This window comes from Epargyreus clarus, unplaced genomic scaffold (genome assembly GCF_041222505.1).
Source record: "Epargyreus clarus isolate Ecla_fem2 unplaced genomic scaffold, WU_Ecla_fem_2.2 ptg000023l, whole genome shotgun sequence".
Classification (NCBI taxonomy): domain Eukaryota; kingdom Metazoa; phylum Arthropoda; class Insecta; order Lepidoptera; family Hesperiidae; genus Epargyreus; species Epargyreus clarus.
The window spans coordinates 5,775,125-5,796,203 of record NW_027332230.1 but is presented as its reverse complement, the minus strand read 5'-3'; the positions used below and the strand labels follow the sequence as shown (position 1 = coordinate 5,796,203).

Here is a 21,079-nt window from a genome sequence, read left to right as displayed (position 1 = left end):
ACTTTTTTAAATAACAAAACCATCCAATGATGGACAGATATTGAAAAATAACAAAGTTTTAAATCCAAATTTCTATAGCATGTCTTAAAACATACAACGAATTCTAATTCTTCAATTAATATTATAATACGAATCTTCGAAATGTAGTATGACGTCATTGCTAGTGCATGCGGTTTAAAATAGTACTAAACCATAGAGTATTATGTACTAGAGTTTACTAGAATATAATCAATGTCTATAACTTCGATCACTACTAAGAACGTCTATAACAATAAAATTATAAGCGTCGAATAATATAATATAATAGTGAAATACATTTTTCAAGCATATTTTTGTAGGTTTTCATACTACCCAAAAATATCGGCCAATTTTTGCCATACAATACTTTCATTGACATAAGCTGGAATAAAAAGATAGAATAGAAGGATTTCAGATTGAATAACGCTTTTAGACAAAGGAACGCAACCGAAGTCCTTTAAGCGCGTTGGTGTGAATCTGACTAGATGAGCATAATGCTTGTCTGGTGTGTACAACGGTATGCGGCCACATATTCCGCGTCCGCCGTCCTTCCGGGGGTTGCAGGGGTTCTCCTTTTTTCGCCCGGAGCTTCAGAAGCCCCCTTTAGCCTATTACGACAGGCAGTGGATACCGTAGCCCTAAAGGTCCCGGAACTACAGGGATAAAGACTATTAATACTATTTGATGCTAATTCCTACGTTGCTATTGGTAACAGTTTTGTTATTTACAGAAATGACAACCCTTTATTTCTATTTTGGTTAACATCAGTTTTTACTATGATTCATATTTTGATGTAGATATTTTATTCCAATATGATAATATGAAAGCTTTCTTTTAGACGAAAAAAGATCTACGTTATAAAGATCCTTGTAAGTTCGTAGTCTAGGAACGTAAAAATTTATATTATTTACATTGTTAACTTAGATTTTCAATGTCCTAACAAACTAAATCTGACTAGTTCATTGAAAACGCATTAATATAAAGAAACGTGTTACTCAACTTTGATGATCACAGTGTAAGGATGCCACTTCTGGAAGCACCGAACGTGGAGCTGGGGTCCGCACCGAGGACTCCAAGCGTTATTGTTTCGCCCTCACCCTCAGAAATCTCCAGTGCAAGCTCTCCTGAACCTCAGAATATACGGGCTACTCCGCTCTTCCGGTATGATTTCAGCTATTTGCACACAAGTCTATATCGCAGTGGTTCTTAACTTTTTCTAATTAGGTACATATAAATATATTTTAACAGGGATTATAGTTTTCGGAAAGCATAGTAACAATGGCTTTAATGTATTTTGGTGAGATTAGGTAAACAGATCAATGTGATCACATTTTTATCATGTGATAAAGTTGCACACCAATGTAACATAATGTATTTGTTAATATTTACTTTGTCTATTCATATAGGTATATTTATTACGTTAAATAGGCGTGACTTCTTAGACGCGTGCATAAAGCTTTTCATCGACATTCACGTGTTTTTCTTTATTTTGAGTACATATACCAAAATGTCTTAGAAATTCGCCATATAAGCGAAAACTTTCACTATTAATTAGCACGGTTTGAATTGTAACGGTAAGTTCCGTTATTACATGGTCAACGCGCAAGAAACAACCATTGAACTGTGGTTGAACACGATAGCCGTGGCGTCATTAGCTTGTATTTTGTAATGAGTTTTAATACGATTTGCTCCAGCTCTAGATCTAGATCCTCTATTAAAATAATTATGGACATAATTGTAGCTAATTGAGATTGCAGATTGTATTTTATAGCAGCAGTGTTCGCGCTGTTGCACTCTGGTTTGGAGAGTGGAGTAGTTAATCTTAGAGAAAATTAATGTTATGGTAGCTAATGTACAAATTATGCGAGGTAATTCTACCTGCTTCCTAAGTGAATGTGAATTAATGTACCTACTGTTATTTCAACAATTGGCCATTTAATATTAGACACACATACAAAATTAGGTACTTATATCAAAATGCAAATATGAAATAATATAAAAAATAAATAAACACATAGTAGTGCTAAGCACTATATCAGATGAAATGCATGCTCTATTGCTCACTAAGGACTGTTATGCCTGCTTCACTCCGTGTGTCGTAGCGTAGCTAAGTACCTACACAATAACAAACATTGCTTAAGTAGGTATTTATCAATAATTATAATGGAGAGTCGCAGTGTTGTCTATTCAAAATCACGATGACGAAATACTGATTTTGGCTGCAACGCAGTTGTAGCGCTGTGTATTTTATTTATTATATTTATTTATAAAGTACTTAGCGCGGTAAAGTACACGCAGCGGCTAATATGAAGGTGCCTTCAATTTAGTCCAAGCGACAAATTTCTTTACTTGTGACCCCTATACCACAGTATAAGTTATAGATCCTTATACTGTGCCCATACGCCATTGTGTCTCTTGTCAAGCTCTTGCTATGATGTCTACGCGTATTATTATACCACCCTATTATTACGGAAACAATGGTTTGGCCAGGGCTTTGGCGTTGCCTCCACCTGAGCCGGAGCAACCCCCTGGACAAGACGAGCTCGAACGACGTCTGCCTGGGTACCGACGTATTGTCATACCACGCGAGTTAACATTGATAGAATTACTAGTAAGTAGATACTAGACTAATATTTTTTTGGTAAAACTTACGTATTGAATTACCTCAGATAAAACGTGTCCTTAAATATTTTGTACGTTCCCAGCGTTTATGTTTTTATGACATGTTTTTTTATTAGATTAGTGGCTACAAAATCAATTTTAGATCTGATTTAGAAACAAAGTATATTATTTATGAACAAGGTATGAATGATCAACACATATTTTCCTATTATTAAGCAGAATTATCATTAAAGAATGATTGAAATAAATATGAAATAAATTTAAATAAGATATAGATATAAAAAATAGAAAACGCCCTAGACCGCATTATGTCATATCTTCTTTTAGTTTTCTTTTTGCACAGAAACAATGCAGCGGGGTAACTTCTGATGAGGAGGTTCTCCGAATTCGAGAGGCGAAGTTGCGTGTGGTGGCTGAACGGGTGGGCTTAAGACGGCTTAATGTTCTTGCTCCAAGACTACGTTCCCTTACCCTAGACGGGAGTGCTCTGTCGTCACTACGAGATCTTGGCATTGGTTTGGTTCATTTAAAGGTTCGAATTTGAATAATATATTATGCACATTATTTACTATAACAACGTTTTTATTTATTTACGTTGAGTGGTCTGTTCGGGTTAAATTTAGGTAGGTACTGTAATTAATGTAATTGATCAACTAGATTTGATTTTTTAAAGAAAATAAAATAAAAACAATCCCAACATAGGTACTCTGAAAATGATATTATTATTATGCAAGAAATAAATAAACGTTTAATATACCAAATTTCTGTAACGGTAGGTACCTACACGTAGGTAGAGATAAAATTTTGGCAGGAAAAATAGGTAGCTTGCAAGTGGAAATGAAAATGTTACGAGTATTTTACAAATTATTATGTAGGTACCTACTTTTATATTTTACGTCATTAACGTTGTTTTCAAATTTGAAAACAAGACATTCGAGACGCGAATAACAAGCTAATTGAGTAGGTAGGTACTTTACAATATAACAAATCATAATAAACATACCTAAACTTACCTAATACATACAATACCAAAATTTCATAATTTATGCCAAGTCTTTGTTTGCATTTTAAGAGACATAATGTAACAAAACAAATAAGTTATTTTACATATGTTTTCCAAAATATTCCATCTTACTTATGCATGATTGCAATAAATTATCCGCTATTGTTGTGACAAATACGCAAATGGTAAAGGTTATATGACTACTCCCAATTAATTTTGATCTTCACAAAGGTAGTAGGTATTTTCGCCATATGATAAACAATACTTTGTACTTCCTGCGTTGTTGAAGTCGTTAAAATGTATCAATCGCAGAGTTACTATAAGTAAATTTTCATAGTTACATAGATTTCGTGTACCCTACTCTTATAAATAAAACTCTTTTTTATTTTACTTCTGGGCATTGGTGCCCTTAAAGCCGTGACGACATTTGACCAAGCAAAGTGGACCTATAGTAAATAACAACAATAATGTTCCCTACATGCATAGTCAAGTATTTAAAATATTGTCAGTAGGTGCACGATAGATGTCCCTGTAGTTCCGGGACCAGAATAAGGCTACGGTGTCTCCTGCCTGTCGTAAGAGGCGACTAAAAGGGGCTTCCGGGTTTGCGGACGGCAAGAGTTGGAACTCAAACCGCCCGGCCAGCAACCCCGGTACGGCGGTATATGTGGTCACATACCGTCGTCGCATAGCGACGCCGGGATATATGGGATTTTTACCACGCTAAAACCCCTCCGGTGGCCGTCCTCAACGCTTGTTGGAGAACTCTGGGATCTACGACGGAACACAACTCGAGTCCTCCAAGCGCGATGCCCCAGTCGGGCTTTGCCCTGGGGGAGCACTTTTCGCTCCTCCCATACCGTCTGGTGTTTACGATGGGATGCGACAACACATACCGCCGTCCTTCCCGGGGTTGCTTGCCGGTTCGAGCTTCCACTCTGGCCGCCTGCAACCCCGGAAGCACCCTTTTAGTCGCCTCTGACGATAGATCCGTAGCCCTATTCTAGGACGGGGACTACAGGGACAATGACATTCTATAACTACTCTCGCATCAATTTTTGTTTGCGTACACTTAACGTTTTTGAATATTTGCATCTATCATTTCCAGATTCTGAGCGTGAACCGATGTGGTTTGACATCCCTGGATGGCGTGTGGGGTCTGGGTGCCTTGCGAGAGTTCTATGCGTCTGGAAACCGTGTCCGTGATCCGCAGCCTCTAGCAGCTCTACAAAAGTTACATACTCTTAATTTGGCTGAGTGAGAATCAATTGATGTTGAGATTGATAGAGGTGGAAATTCTTGAAAGATAAGATTTTTTATAGATAGGAGAAAAGTGTAGAGGCTTCTATAAATTCGACTACTTATTATTACACCCTGAAATCTGAATGTTTTCTTTAGAAGAATTAGAATGAATGAATTAGAAAAAGAATGAAAAAAAGACATAATTTATAAACTAAATTCTTACCAGTTCAATTTTTAAAATATTTTTTTAAAGATTTAACAGGTAAGAATCATATCAAATCAAAATATGAACTGAAGTTTAGTTTATAAATTATGTCTTATTTGAAAAATAAGACATAATTTATACTAAACATCGATTTTTTTAAATAAATGTATCTTTAATATGTTACAATGTTTTAAAATACTTATTTTGACAGCCAGTTTTCTGAAGACTACTAAATCACTCTAATTACGAAGTTCTGCCAACTCTAATTTTTTAATTTCATCGATACAGTAATCCGATAGAAGAATCAAGTCGTCTCTGGATGTTGAGTGTTTGCAGTTCTCTACGTCGGTTGACGTTGAAGGGAACTCCCTTAGCGGACTTGATGGAGTACCGGACCCGCGTCGCGTCTGCCCTTCCTCTGCTTGTCAGCTTAGACGATCGACCCTTGAATGTGGATGTCGATGGTTAGTTCTTATTTATTTTATAAAATCTATAGAAAATGTAGCTACTGTTTTTCATATTTTATGCTTTATTTAGGTACTTCCCCCCTTTCTCTACTTTCTGTGTTTTCAATATAACGCGGCAATAAGATTTACTATAGTTTATGGGTACATTAATATTTATATATCAGTAAGTTCAGTAGTAAGCAGTATTATTACCGATTGCATTCGTTTTTTTAGTGAAGTAACTAATATTCATCTTTATTGTAAAACTTTCAAACGTAATTGCAGACTACTTGGAGGATCTATTCGATGATGAAAGTGGGTCGGAATCAGGTGAAAGTGATAGTGAGGTTGCTAAAGATTTGTCATTGGATGCATGTGCGACAGACGAACCACAACCAGGATCATCGCAATCGCAACTAACTGAAGTAAGAGTGAGAACACACGCAGCGTTTTTTATCCGCCACCTCATACGTACGCGGAATAAGTATTTTTTTTACTAAACTCACGATATCGCAGTATTGTGCTGTTTTTCCTCAGCGGAAAGCAATCACCAGTCAGGTGGATTGATTATTTGTCAGTTAAGGGGCCGTTCAAGTATTACGTAACGCAATTTTTGAGGATTTTTGACCCCCCCTCATTCACCCACTCATTCAAGGGATTCCCCGTAAAACGTAAATGAAAAGGGTTGCCAATTTAGGAGTTGTAATTCTCTATTTTTTTATTAAAAAATGTTACGTAACGTGTATTAAGAAAGACCCCCTCCCGCCCCTATAACGCATCGTAACGTTTTACAAGAAAAAATTGCGTTACGTAATACTTGAACGCCCCCTAAGGGCTCTCATGGACATACAACAAAAACGGTATGCCCACGAAGGTTCGCGATTTCCACGTATGTACGATTTTATAAGTTGTTCACTGGTGTAGTTATAAAGGTAACTGTTACTTACCTATATTTTAGCATTTTTACGAGCCTTGCGGTTCTGCGTCCGCATGCAGGAACGCAAGAAAAACGCTCCGTGAGTTCTAAGCCTAAAGATATAGTAAATAATAAATAGACTTAATTACCTAAGTATGTAAAAATGGTTTCAATAAAAAAAATTACCTACCTAAAATGCCAGAATTTTTATTTCCCGTGTCGCTGGTTCTCTATTATGCGTGACCGAGAAACTAAAAATGTTGCTTGCGTTATGAGTTTTGATTAAGTATTTAAATATTTAGATTTTTTATTTACAAAATTAGAAAGATTTTTGTAATGGAATTTTAGATCTTCATTGATTTTATCAGTATTTTCAAAACATACAATATTTTTGGTATGTTTGGTATTGGTATTTTCGCAGTTGCCGTTAGAATGTGGTAATCAAAAAGTGAGTATCGGTCGCGTGTTACGCTCAGTGCACAGAAGACCGGCTACCACGGAGAATGCGGGCGTACGGCCCGAGAAGATACAGTTACCACCGCGACCACAGACCGCACTGCCCCGACACATCGATGCGCCTACGAGACTACAGATACTTAACACGCTTATGGGTATGTAAAACTTGCACACTTACTCTGAGAACATCGGAGTATTTTTCTTCTGCCTTTGCTGTAGACGCATTTACTCGGTGCATTAAACTAAGATATTCGGTGGATACCGAGTATGCCTAGTACGAGTAATAACCTCGACATATTATTATATCTAGTTGCAAATTTGCAACCATCAGGCACATTAATTAAGGTATTTAAACTTTCTTGTTACTTGCTTAGGGTGGTATTCCACTCATCGAATATCTTTCTCCAACTTCTATGTCCAACATTTGATCAAATTTCTTTGACAGATGCTCATCCCACTCGTCTAATATCTTTGTCCAAGATATCTTTATAATTTGCGTAGTTGAGAAAATGGAAGAACGTGGCGACTGATTTGGCGATTGTTTTTGGCCTGGAATCGACTTTTTCTAGCTGGAAAAATCTTTGATCAAATATGGATGTTGGTAGTAAATTCGATAAAGTTATCCAATTTATGTAATCAAATGATAGACAAAGATATTTGACGCGTGGAATACCACCCTTACATAACGTAGGTGAGATACTTTATAATTATAATATTGTTTTTGATTTGCAAAAGATGAACAATGGCGATGTAGCGGCAGCAAGTTGACGTCCCACGGTGCAGTGTGTGGGAATTTGGCGCGGGCTTTACGAAGACCACAGAAAGAAAATCAGAACAGTTTAGGTATGTCTCTAACTGTCTATAACTCTTTAGATTAAACAATAAAATTAAGAAAAGTTTGTGGCCATCGGTAGAATTCACATATTTTTAAAACTTTTTTGAGTAGAACCCTTTGTTCAACTCTGGAGGCACCACCACCTATTTCCACCTATTTTTTTATAATATAGGAGAAGCAGACGAGCATGCAGTTCACCTCATGGTAAGTGGCTACTACCACCCATGGACATCTGTAATCAACCCCAGATAAGATTAGATATACTTACCTGATGTCGGCCACAGATGCGCCGCTACCCCTGAGGACTAAGCTGTAACGCCTTGGAAAAGTATGTCTCCCTTACCACACCTTTCAAAACGGATGAAGCAGCGCCTAACGCTGCTGTTATGAGGCAGAAATAGGTGTGGCGGTGGTGCCGCTGGAGTCGAACCACAAAGGGTTCTACCACCTTCAAGCTTTACCTAATTACAGCAGTAAACACTGCTGTGTTTTAAGGATGTGGTTGGGGAGACAAACTTATCCCAGGAATTGCAGCTCAATCCTCAAGGGTACCGATGCATATATGGCCAGCTTCAGATAGGAATCTAATATTATCTGGAGCTGAGTACAAATGTTTATGGGCAGCTACTTACCGTCAGTCTATATGCTCGTTTGCTACTGTAATATTATAAAAATAAAACCTTTAGGCTCATAAAAGCTTGTAAAAAATAACATATAATCACAGATGTGTAAATTTGTATAACTTGGTACTGCTCTACTTCATATTATGTTACACGGAGATACACGAGTTAGTAATCAAAATTAATTAAAAGTAAATTATAGCTATTCAACATAAGTTTTGCTTTTAATTGCTTTACTGGTGTATTGTTAATTCTTTACATACACTTTGAAATGTCTGTAATATTAACTATCATAATCACTGTGTATTATATTTTTATACAGTTTAGTTTACTGTATAAGAATACAATATAAAAGTTTTAATTTACACGAATAAGGTATTTTGTACCTACCTATTTGGTATTTTATAACAATTGCCCTGTAATTAGGGTTGCTACCTTATTTTAAGAAAAACATTATTTCTTACGGAAACATTGCAAGAATTTAGTACTTTAAGAAAAATATCGTATATATGTTTTTTGTTGCTGACTGTATTACCTATAACGTTAATCTTTGTCTCCAAAATTTTTAGTAGGACGTTATTGTCTTCTTCTGATCTTTTGTTGTCAAAAAAGGGATAGATTCATTTTATTAATAACCGTTCTTTTCATTGAAAACCACTGCTTATGAATAGATTTCTGAGGAGGTCACGACATCTGAATTACTAATGTAAATTGTTCGTACTATAATATAAAGTACGATTATTTTTCTACAATTTACTAAAATATAGTACAGGTACAGACACAGTTTTGTCGTATAAATACTATGTACTTTCGTGTGGGTGGCAGCCCTACCTACAAGATATGCAAATCTATTGTGTTAGCTGTTAATATAATATTCTATCTTGATAACATGACTAATTTACATAAGAGGGATTTACGAATACTTCACAATTATGTACATTTAATTTTTGCACAGAGCAAAATAATGCTTTTCTACTAATTTGATTTCATTTATAATTTATTATACTACCCAGTGCATGGTATCTTTTTAAAATAAAAAAAGAGTTGTAAAATGATTCACTGTTATGCTATTATACTGTTTACTGTTGAATACGGACAGATAGAGAGAATTAGACTTATAATCATTTTCTAAAGAAAAGAAAGAAGAAAGAAAGGAATAATTTATTCACAATGCATACACACAGAGACAAAGATACTGTATTAAATTGCAATATTTTGTTTCGTTATAAATACGGCACTACGCATGAGAAAATACTTTTTTGTCGCCATGGTATGCGTCTGACGCGTCCTATCGCTCTATGTCGATGTAAATGAACCCCAAATGACGTTTGTTTATAGAAAACGAAAAACGTTGTGTCATAACTATGGAGGTGTTGCGCAGGCGTTTTCTCTTTGTTGTTAACCATACCTTTGACCCAAAAAGCGATTAAAAATGCAAATACCAATGATCACTACTTGAACGTGAATTGAATTAACGATTTGGTCATCATGGAATATCATCAAATAACGATAACTTGTTGAGAGAAAAGTTGTCAACTCAAATTAAATCTCTCTTAACGTTTTGAGTTGAGATTAAAATGGAATACTACGCTGTACATAATATGATTATATACTTAATTACCTATATATATATATTTTGCAGCAGAGCATGAAGTAGCAGAAGAGCAGAGCATGAAGCATGAAGTAGTAGAACAAACAATGGAGGAAGCTTATCGTGCCGTTGCGGCTGAGATTCCTCGCGAGCCGAGCTTGGAGGATTGGGCAAGGTTTAAACAAGAAACTGGGTAAAGTGTCATAATGTTTATGATTTCATATTAGTAATCGTGACTGTGAGTAGAATAAGAAACAATATATGAGAAGATTATACTTGGGTGGGGCGACCCTGGCAGGTGAAATGTTTAGAAATGATAAAAAAATTAACTTTGTGTCTTAACATTTTATATCCAATATTTTTACTATTTATGTACGTATGTGTATGAAATAAGTGCATCTTATTGATGCAATGGCTATTGATGCGAATGAAAGATGTATTAAAACTATCTCTTTAAAAACAAAATTCTATGTACATTAAAAGTGTCTACTTCATATTATATATATTTAAAGAAATATGTCTGTCATTCGTTTTAAACACATTTTTTTTCAGGATCGAGATCGACATAGATTTTAACGCGAGGCCCCAAGGTGCGGATCCGTCTAAAGCAATAGAGCGACTGGAGAGAATAGAAAAGGAGACATCGGAACGGCTCAACAATGACTCTGCTAACGAAGACGCGGCCGGATTTTCTAACTTGTTCAAGATACGAAGTGTGCCGTTCATGACCGGCCGTGATCTTTGGCCGGGATTAGAAAACCTTAGTCCAATAAACGATACGCCACGCGAAGCTGACACATTCAGTGACGTAAGCGCAGCTCGTTCAGTTGATATAACCGAGTTGACGTACGACGACGCACCGGAATAGGCAACGACTTTCATTTCTTATCGAATTAGACATTTATAATTTGTACTTAGTTTATTTCCAGACTGGTACATGTGCAGTGTCTAGACGTTCTTAACGATTTGTTCATGAATACATTGGCCTAGTAACATGGATAGCGGGTATAGTTTCAATCGTGAAGAAACGCCTCACTACAACATTTTTATTTATTTAGTGGGCACCAGTCTCGTCCTACAACTGGGGTTGGCTTGGCCTTATTGATTTGTTAAAAATTACATACGACGTTCATTAGTTGTCAGGCGAATGTTTAAATGTCATAATTGTTTAATTGATCACATTATTATTGTCACCAACCCGATGGTGTCCCATTGTTGGGTACGGGTTTCCTCTCAGGGTGAGGGGCTTAGGACAAAGACCACCATACTGGTAAAGTGCATTGGCACATTTGAAAACTTTATGAAAGAACTCTCGCGATATATTCCTACACCCTTAAACAAGTGATAATTGATTCTAATACGCATATAAGATTGACGTTGCTAATGGTTGCTAGGTTGCTACTAATTGGCTTCCATTAGAAAGTCTAAGATTCTTCCTGAGCCTGTACGTTACCTAATGTTAAACGTGCCAGTTCGTATTAGACTACTGGCCCATGTTGAAAAAATTATGGGTCATTTGAACCACCAGGTGACCTATCTAGAACGATATAAGAGCATAAAATAATAAGATTCAGCACTATGCCGTCACTCGTAAGCTGTCCAACTGAGTGCAAATGAGAATTCGAAAGTACAGGTCGAGTAAGTACTTTCTTACTAAGTACTGATACTTTAAAAAAAAATCTTATTATTTTTAATGGATATATCGGTGGTAAGAATGCCGTACAAAAATATGTGACCAAAATGTACTCGACCTGTACTTTCGAATTCTCATCTGCACTCAGTTGGACAGCTTACAAGTGACGGCATAGTGCTGAATCTTATTATTTTATGCTCTTATATCGTTCTAGATAGGTCACCTGGTGGTTCAAATGACCCATAATTTTTTCAACATTGACCTGTAGTCTATATACTATACAATTATTTGTGAGACATGAAGCTGAACAATTTAAAACATATCAGATGTTATAATTATAATATTTTATACCAAAGCAAAGTAAAGCTTTGACGAGTTTATGAATTACACCGAAACATAGCATTCAAGCCATGTTTTTGTAAATTTGAGAACATAGCTAGTTGTTTATATTTTTTTACAAATTTATAATATCCCTAAGATAAACTCATTAATTAATTATATTTATCTAAAATTTGTCCAGGCAATTCACTTATTATTCAATCATCCCTATTCCATTTTTTTATTGTGCGTCATAAAATTGTAAGCTATTTTAGTTTTACCTAGTTGAGACAGTAACTGTATGATTTTGGTATTCGTAACTTTTTTGTTAATAAGCAATAAAATTATTTTTATACAGTATATGATGCGCTCGTGGACAGTATATTTAAACGTATATTACTTAATAGTAATTATAAATATCGTTAACTAGGAAAATTTATATTTTTGTTATGTTATGGATGAATAAATAAATTATTGTTCATAATTGTTTTACTTCTAAACACTAATCACTATTATTAACAACTGCCCATGTAATTTACATAGAACGACTATTTTTTGTCACGCGTAACGTGAACGTAAAAGATAAATAAAGGCGTAAAAAGATTCTATTCTTTAGGAAACGTTTTTTTGACGTAAAGATTTTATCTTCGTGTTTCAGAACGTTTCAATGGTACAGTCAGATCTATTTTTGATCATATTGAATATTTATTATTTATTATTCCTTACAGCAAAATTTGCACAGGTGTGTTTTAGATTGGGGAATGTGGTCGTAATTATTAAGCAATATGTTATTATTTGTCCATTAAATATCACTAGGTAGAAATATCTGCCTACTTATATTTTTTGCGTACCTACTAAAGATTTCACAATTTCTGCCTATTAAAATTTGTCAAATGTCGATGTTTCGTTTGAATTGTTTGGGATTTGTTTTCATTAATATAATTCAGATCAAACATGGTGGTAGTAAAAGTTAGTACGGAGCTAGACTCAGGTCTCAGGTCGACTGCGAGCTGGGCTAATAGCCTATTACTTACTGTTACACCGCATAATGCAATACAATACTGAGTCGGCACCGCGAACCACAGTAACGCTCTCGCTGCCGGTTCTACTTGACGCGTCTATGTGATATCAATGATAGCAAAACATTTCAAACATGAGTGTTTCTACGTTTATCTACCGGTTTATAGTATCGAATGTCCTAACACTATATTATAGTTTATTTTTCGGCGCGATTTTGGGAATTAAATACATCACCGGCCTCTTTAGCCAAACACCGGTGAAATTGAAGTTGGAGCCTCCATCATGCCTTACGGACCCCAAATATGGGATGCACAAATATATTAAAGCAAATGTAAGTTTTTTCATATAATTTTGGTATCATATTACGATGACTGACACATTTTTTATGTTGCTAGACAAGAAGGATTTTCCGGCGAATTATCTTATGCTGGTTATATCAAGGTTTGTTGATTGGATGGAAGTAGATGGGTTAATAAATGCGCGTGAGTTTGTATTTTGCGAGTTTTAGATAATTGATTTAATCTTCTTTTTATATAATATATGAATTTAGCAGAGCAGAAGCAGTCTTATCACTAAATTATTGATAAAACGATAAGAAGTTTATTGATAATAATCAAATTTGAGTAACAATAAGTATTTGAGAAGTGATAGAACCAGAATAGTTCAACCGGGAAGGTACCACTACCACATTTATTGCAAGCGGGAAGCATCTCTGCGTTTCAATGGAAGGGTGTAAATGCCAAAAAAACATCTATATGAAATTGGTTACAAATATTACGGGCATTATTAACGACTTACCCCCAGGTGGTGACAGGATTGAAGTATCCAACGAGCATGCAGTCGTTGGATACTTCAATCTTATATTAAAATGTAGATTGATTTAATTTAATTTAATTTGTCTCCAATACATCTTTAAAATCGGAACCCAGCAGCACGTATATTGGTAGTATAAGGTAGAAATTATGGGGGTAGCACTAATGCAGTTGGAAAAAATGAGTTCTACCACCTAGCGTCATAAATTAAAATGATCAAATAACGTACCCATGTCTATAATTTTTTGGATTATCATGCCTACGTATGCGTACTTATATTATTTTGTTACGTCATCTAGATTTAGGTCAGTATTAAATAATGATACTTACTCATTATTATTCTTCACCTGCGGTTTTTTGGTGTTAATAGTATCATAGCTACAGGAAAACATTGAACAGTAGGTATACATACGTACCAAACGACTTCCTGTGGATGAATATACATGTCGTAAAAATATAGCTTACATAGGTAATAGGTAGCTAACCTAACTGTCTGCGGACGGCGGATGGAAGATGGTAGAACTCTTCGTGATAGAGTGCGTAAGAATGTATCACAGTTACTTCTGGCTTATAGTTACAGCAATACTTTGTATTTCAGTTTTAACGGGTATGCTAAGCTCCATATAACCATGTGCATCGGAATTGATCCTCGAGAGTAGCGAGATCTTCTTTAATGAGATGAGAAGAGAGAGAGAGTTTCAATGGGAGTTTGGATTTAGTTACCGGTGGCCATGAGTTGCAGTGGTCATTAAATTTTAGAAACTGTAGGCTAGTTTGCTACTACCACTTACCAATTTAACACTTGTTCAAATAAAGTGTACATTTGAATTTTATTTTCATTGTCATCATCCTACAATTGTATACGCAACGCGCGGCGTTTTTGAGGCAATAAGGCCGCATTAAAATTATCTTCTCGCTTACTGTATTTTACAAAAGGAGTGGAATACTGGCGCTACAAAAGTAGTGATATCCGTGAGAAATCTACAGAAATATTTCAGTTTTTATAATGATAGTTCAGCACACCAATTAGTGTAATTCTTGGCGGTCATATAACATCCAACTATTTCGTATCTTATCAAATAATTGTATCTAGTTATTTATAATGTTATCTTTAATTTAATATGATAGCTCGATTTATTTTTATGGACATACCTACGTTGCTTTATCTGTAATTAACATGGAATTTGTAGTTTGGGTATATAATTTGTATTAATTAGTATATAAAATGTATGCTCCAAAGTTAATACATTTTAAAAGTTCAAAAAACTCAATACAAGTTTTCATGGCCATTCGAAAAATATTTTAACCATAGATGTGGTAGGTACATTGTATTCAGAAGCGTGACATCAATTAGGTGTCAAATTCAGATATAATATTATTTAGTAGTTATGTATCTACTGAGATTTATTTATGAGATATTTTTCGATACGAAAAAATGGTATTTTTAAAAAGAAAGATTTGAAAATACTTTTTTAATATGTTTATTTTCAGTTTCGGTTTATGCTTTCGAATCTCTTCTAGATTATTTAGTCTTAATCGAATTCGAATGTTAAAACTAAAAAAGAGTCACTTTCACTTCTAGTCGTGACGACAAAATTACTTTTCACTTACATGTTTCCTATATTTTTGATCTACCATTATTTTGTGCCAAAAATAAATAAATGGGTATGCTTATAATTTAATGTTTTGCTCTTTATAAAGAAGTACAACCAAATGTCTTCTATCTAGACACGCGGTAGCGTATCAATATCTAGAAGAATAGAACTGGGGCACAGTATCATGTTTTACACGAACCATTTGGAGCTCTTTTTGGCCCTTATAATTTCATTTAAACTTCAGTAACCTGTCTACTGTGAAAAGTTAAAATTAATACATCTACGCATTAAAATATAGGTATCCGTTGTACAGTTCGTAGCCAAATTGTTAAAAAAGGAACCGCAGCTATAAGTCGCTTATCTGTAACGGCAGCCAACAGCATATTATCCAAAGATCTCATAATGTAATTTATCCGTTGACATAAGAAAGAATATATCCTACCCGCAAGTTTAAACAAAAGACATTCAATTATGTAACATCCTATGTATTTTTAACATCTTTTGTCTACAACTCTACACACAATAGGAAGGTCGGGATTAAGTTACACGACTATGGGGATAGTTACTGTTCTGGCATATGCTATAAAACTGGTTGGTTCAGTTTATTCAATTCCCGCAAGAGCTCTGGTATGTCAGAAAGCGGAACGGCTTTCGTGTAGCAGTTTAGTGCAAAAACTGCACACACGAGTGGTTTCATTTGTTTCCAGATGGCTATGTAGATCATTCATAATATTCCTGTTTTGTGCTAATTATTTTTTTCTTTTTTGTACCATAAAATGCATTCATGGACAGCATAGTAGACGTACAGGTCTGTGGACAGCATGCTCTATAGCAGCAGCTACAATAAACCACCATATTGTCCACCTGATAACGACCGGAACCATTCATATAAATCCTTAATGCAACGCTCATAGGTTTGATCTTTGAGAACTAAGTTGCAAAACTTCAGTTACGGCAAAAGCAGGTAAAAACGGACTTGTTAGTAACAAGTCCAAGTGAAGCTAATTATTATAAAACTTGTAAAAAGCTGTAGAGTCGGTGCTCCTTCAGTCGAATCACAAAGATTTGTACCTAACACTTTTCCCGATGTCTATAGACTGCAGTGAAGATGTCTATCGTAAGCCTTAATAACTCTAATTTCAATTAAAATTCAAATTGTTTTTCATAGAGCTCTCTATATATCTCTATGCCCCTATGTTCCATTACGTAACTGTTGGTTTGTTACTAAAAATGGTTTGACAAAATACAAGACCGTTCCATTCTGCTTTTGAAAGTTACTAAGTTCTCTTTTATATTTTACCTTAGGTACCTACCAGTAACTGGATTGTGTGCTTGTTTTTTCATAATAACAGTTATCTGCAGTCTTAATTTTATCTGGTTTGTTGCACTTAATTTCAAAATTTTGAGTGTAATTTATTTTCTGAGGTTAATGCCTGCTTTTTATTCCATACACGTAGGTCTTTGTAGGTACTAAGAATTACACAGTTACTTACGTTTTCTTGTACCTGCTAAAATTTAACATATACATAATTTGGTGTAGGTTTCTTATTACAAAAAGCGCTGTAATCGCGTCATTACTTTTATTATATGTGGGTAGGTACCTACGAGTATATTATGAGTTTATACAGTGTTGAATAATTATGAACTACTCTCAATGCGTATTTACCTATATTCCATTAAATAACATGCCAAAAACGTTGATTTTATTGTTTTCTAGCAATCCTAGCTGACCCGGCAAACGTTGTGTTGACCTATAAATAAAAAAATGTTAAGGGTGAACAACCCTTACCACTTAGGGTTATGAAAAATAGATAGTAGCTGATTCTCAGAGCTACTGAATATGCACAAAAATTTGGTGAAAATCGGTTCCTAAAGCCGTTTCGGAGGCGTACGGTAACTAACATTGTGACACGAGCATTTTATATATAAGATTTTATATCTCCTTTGTCAAAATATACTTTAAATTACCTGCAAAATAAATTGCGAAAAATTTAAATTAATGTATTTTATTTCTTTAGATTGCATACTGTGCAGGTACTTAATATTTATATGCACACATAAAAGTATACCTTCATATTATACCTTCTGATGTTAATAAAAGTTTTACTTTCAGAATATCAAACTTCATTATGTGGAGAGCGGAGATTCTTCAAAGCCTCTGATGTTGTTCCTTCACGGGTTTCCTGAATTTTGGTATTCATGGCGTCACCAAATCGTGGAGTTTAATAAGGATTATTGGTATGTGCTTGATTGTAAATTTGAACTTCACCCTAAGGATTAAGATCATCATTAAAAAACTAGTTTAAACGTATACACTAACTAATACACTCTTTATTAGTGCTTGAAAATTATGGGTATCTGAGCAAAGAGCATATAAGCACTATCTGAGTATTGTTTTTGCTATCATTGAATCTGCAACGAAAGAGGCCAGAGTTCTGTTAACGGCCTCAAAAAGGAGACTCATTCTGAAATTTCACTTTGTAATTGTTGTTGGTAAAAAAAGAGAGTTGTTCTAGATAAATTTGCCAGATGGCCCCAAATTTGCCGCCCCTAATATCGCCTCCAAGTCTAACATATTCCGCCTATTAGTAAATTATTTCACGAGGAAGATTAATTACTTCAGACAATCACTAATGAGTTATCGTTAATGTCTTTGTGTTAAACTACATTACCGTTTTAAATCTTTCAATAAATATAACGACCACTGCCTTAAAATAAATATTTAGTGATTATTAATAACATTGTAATATTTTTCTTTATATACTTAAGATGTTTTTAATTACCTATAATAAATATTTTAGGTGCATTGCTATCGATATGCGAGGTTATGGCGACTCGGAAAGACCTGAGGACGTCGCGTCTTATCATATTGACTTATTAATCGAAGATGTCCGAGACCTCATTCGCCAGCTAGGTAAGTTTAACTTAGTTTCAGTTAAATAGAAAAGTGAATCTCTGAAAGTATTAAACGAGAAATGTTCTCAATCGAGTGAATTTTGGCTAAAGTGTTTCATAAAGTATCGGGAAATTTATCAAACGGAAAAACGAGCTGGAAAATAAAATGTCCATCTGAGCAAATAAAGCGAGGGCAAAAGTTTTGTTACATACTTATAATTTTTTTTCAGGTAAAGACAAGTGTATTCTTGTAGCCCACGACTGGGGCGGTCTGATTGCATGCAGATTCCGAGACGTCTACCCTGATGTTTTACACGCAGCAATTCTCTTAGGCACCACATCGAGAGAGGCATGGCTGGCGGAATTATGGAGCAATCCTAAACAAAGGAAACAATCATGGTGGGTAAAAACTAAGATAAGAATGGATATGAATGGTTAGAAATTGACCTGTTTTGCGGGTCTTGATAGGTATTAGGCATCTTCATCAATACACAGACGGTGCAAAGTGTAATAAATACTTATGGGGTATTTAGTTTGGCAGTCGTGTGTGTTTCCTTGATATATATTTTGTAAAAATATAGATACGCTATGACAAATTATAGGGTATCTATATTTGATCAAAATCACTCTTCTTAGGTAAGTTGATAAGATTATTTTCACATTGGAAGATGTACGATATCTATTTCTATTTAGATCTCTCGGATCATTTATTACCTATTAATAGAAGGTCATGTTTACACAGACTTCTAAGCTCGGCTCAATGTTGTTATTTAAGCAGTTGCCTGTATAAACAATTTTATTTTTAACAGAGGACAGGAAACTGTTTTTTCTTCACGAGCAAAGAATGTTTTTACTCTGATGTGTTTGAGACTACACAAGTTCCCAATTTTAACATCTACTCGTACGTACTTTAAATGTAAATGAAGGAATAATTAGTTGCACCTACTTGAGAACACCTATTTAAATATTTCTACTTAACATCGGTAAAAACCAGAACGTAGTAAGATATATGACGCTGTTATAAAACGTAGACATTATAGTCGAACTACTAAGAGTTCTAGCTCCTTCAAAATGTATAATTCCAGTAACTTTTAACCGACTGCAGTGGGTATTGGTTTTTATGTATGTATGTATGTATGTATGAACGTCTCATTATTTAACAACGGGTTTAAACATATAAGGTGATGTTGGATTCGTCTAAATTGTGGGAGGGACATAGCCTACATAACTTCTCTTTTCAGATAATCATATTATTATTCCTATAATGTAGTCGGGTCTTTTTTATAATAATTACCAGTTCTCTTTTGTTTTTATCAACCAATTACTTTTCTTTTGTTTTGTTTGGTAGCTGTTGATAAGAGTGTTATTAATATTACTATGCAAACATCGCACTCATTGAATAATGATTATGACCGAACTTCGAGCATTGGACGCTATAAATATTTATTAATTACCTACTTTACATTTTTCAGGTACGTTTTCTTCTTCCGTATGCCTGGGCTAGCTGAAAGTGTGTTTCAAATGGAAAATATTTTCGCGAAGGCAATGCTTGTCGAGGGCAAAGATACCGTGACCAGCCAGGATATAGAATGTTACTGGTACTGGTTTAGTAAACAGTGTAAGTACCTATTGATCGCGTCGGAGTCTATTCCTTTGCATTTATTTTACTCCACACTAGTGGTGCATTGATGAGTACAGAATTTCGAAAAAACTAAATAAATCTATAGTAAGAGTGACTTTGTCAAAGTCTGAGTATTCCAGGTTCGACTTCTCGTAGGGGCAAACCACAGAGACTTTCAATAGAACAAAGAAATTCTGGGTTCGATCCTCGGCCAGACAAATATCTAAATGATGAATTTCGATTTATGGGTCCGGGTATCTTATCGTGTCCATGGCACCCACAACACAGAATTCTAGTTTGAGGTTGTGTTTTAGATAGAAAGAGTATTTGTTTATTGATAGTAAGTTGACCAATCATGTTTGTCTACTATTTGTTTTGTGTAATAAGTTCAATTTTATTTGTTTCAGTCGCCTTTACGCCACCTATAAACTACTACAGAGCAAACTTTGTCTACACCTTGCCTGAAAAGTATAAGGATGAAAAGGTCCCTCTGTTGATCGCAAATGCTGCTAACGATAATTATGTGTCAGTTGGCATTTTGGACAGAATGAAGAAAGAATACGCGCAGATTGAAACAGTTGTTGTCGATAATTGCGGTCACTTCCTTCAACAAGAAGAGCCTCAGAAAGTTAATACGATCATACGGAATTTTCTTGTCAAACATAATATCTAAATGAGTTTAATAATAACGTCCTAATAAAACGATGTATAATTATGCGCACCTCGATGAGGACCCATTATTTCAAGTCAAAATAGGTCGTACCTACCTATTAATATCTTGCTGGCCAAATTTATATTTGGGTATCAGGATGGGATCCTTCAAGGTGAACTTGATTGTATAATAAAATATGGTATCCAATTAGTATATTTGAATTCTTATTACTTAAGGTACTTATATTGTATTTTAAAATAGATTCTTATTTTTATCAACATGTAAATGTTTTTTTTTCTGTTCACACCTTACACCTTAATTTTAATGTAAAAAATACGGGATAATAATAATATTATTACGTACCCTATATGAAAATATTGAAAAGCAGTAGTACCTAGTAAATTAAAACAGTAATAGTTATTATTTTTTTATCTTTCGACAGGTATAGATTAGTAAAGATACTTCGCCGCCTTGAAATTGAATGAAGCCACAAACGGCTTATTTTATTAGTTTTTTTGAATTATTAACAAATAAAAACATTTTTGGAGAAAAGTTACGAATAAATAACTAATACTGCAT

General features: G+C 34.7%; 1 protein-coding gene across 1 annotated transcript; it reads left to right on the top strand.

Annotated features, from left to right (window-relative positions):
* Window positions 1-727: 727 nt before the first annotated feature.
* LOC140751742 (uncharacterized) lies at window positions 728-20,786 on the top strand. Its single transcript, XM_073085780.1, has 17 exons — window positions 728-887; window positions 1,033-1,179; window positions 2,509-2,629; window positions 2,984-3,172; window positions 4,752-4,900; window positions 5,379-5,554; window positions 5,822-5,961; window positions 6,874-7,063; window positions 7,644-7,751; window positions 10,006-10,147; window positions 10,507-10,819; window positions 13,044-13,256; window positions 17,446-17,570; window positions 18,134-18,246; window positions 18,458-18,626; window positions 19,700-19,845; window positions 20,256-20,786. The coding sequence occupies exons 2-17, from the start codon at window positions 1,040-1,042 to the stop codon at window positions 20,519-20,521; spliced, it is 2,700 nt and encodes an 899-aa protein (XP_072941881.1). The 5' UTR covers window positions 728-887; window positions 1,033-1,039; the 3' UTR covers window positions 20,522-20,786.
* Window positions 20,787-21,079: the final 293 nt, after the last annotated feature.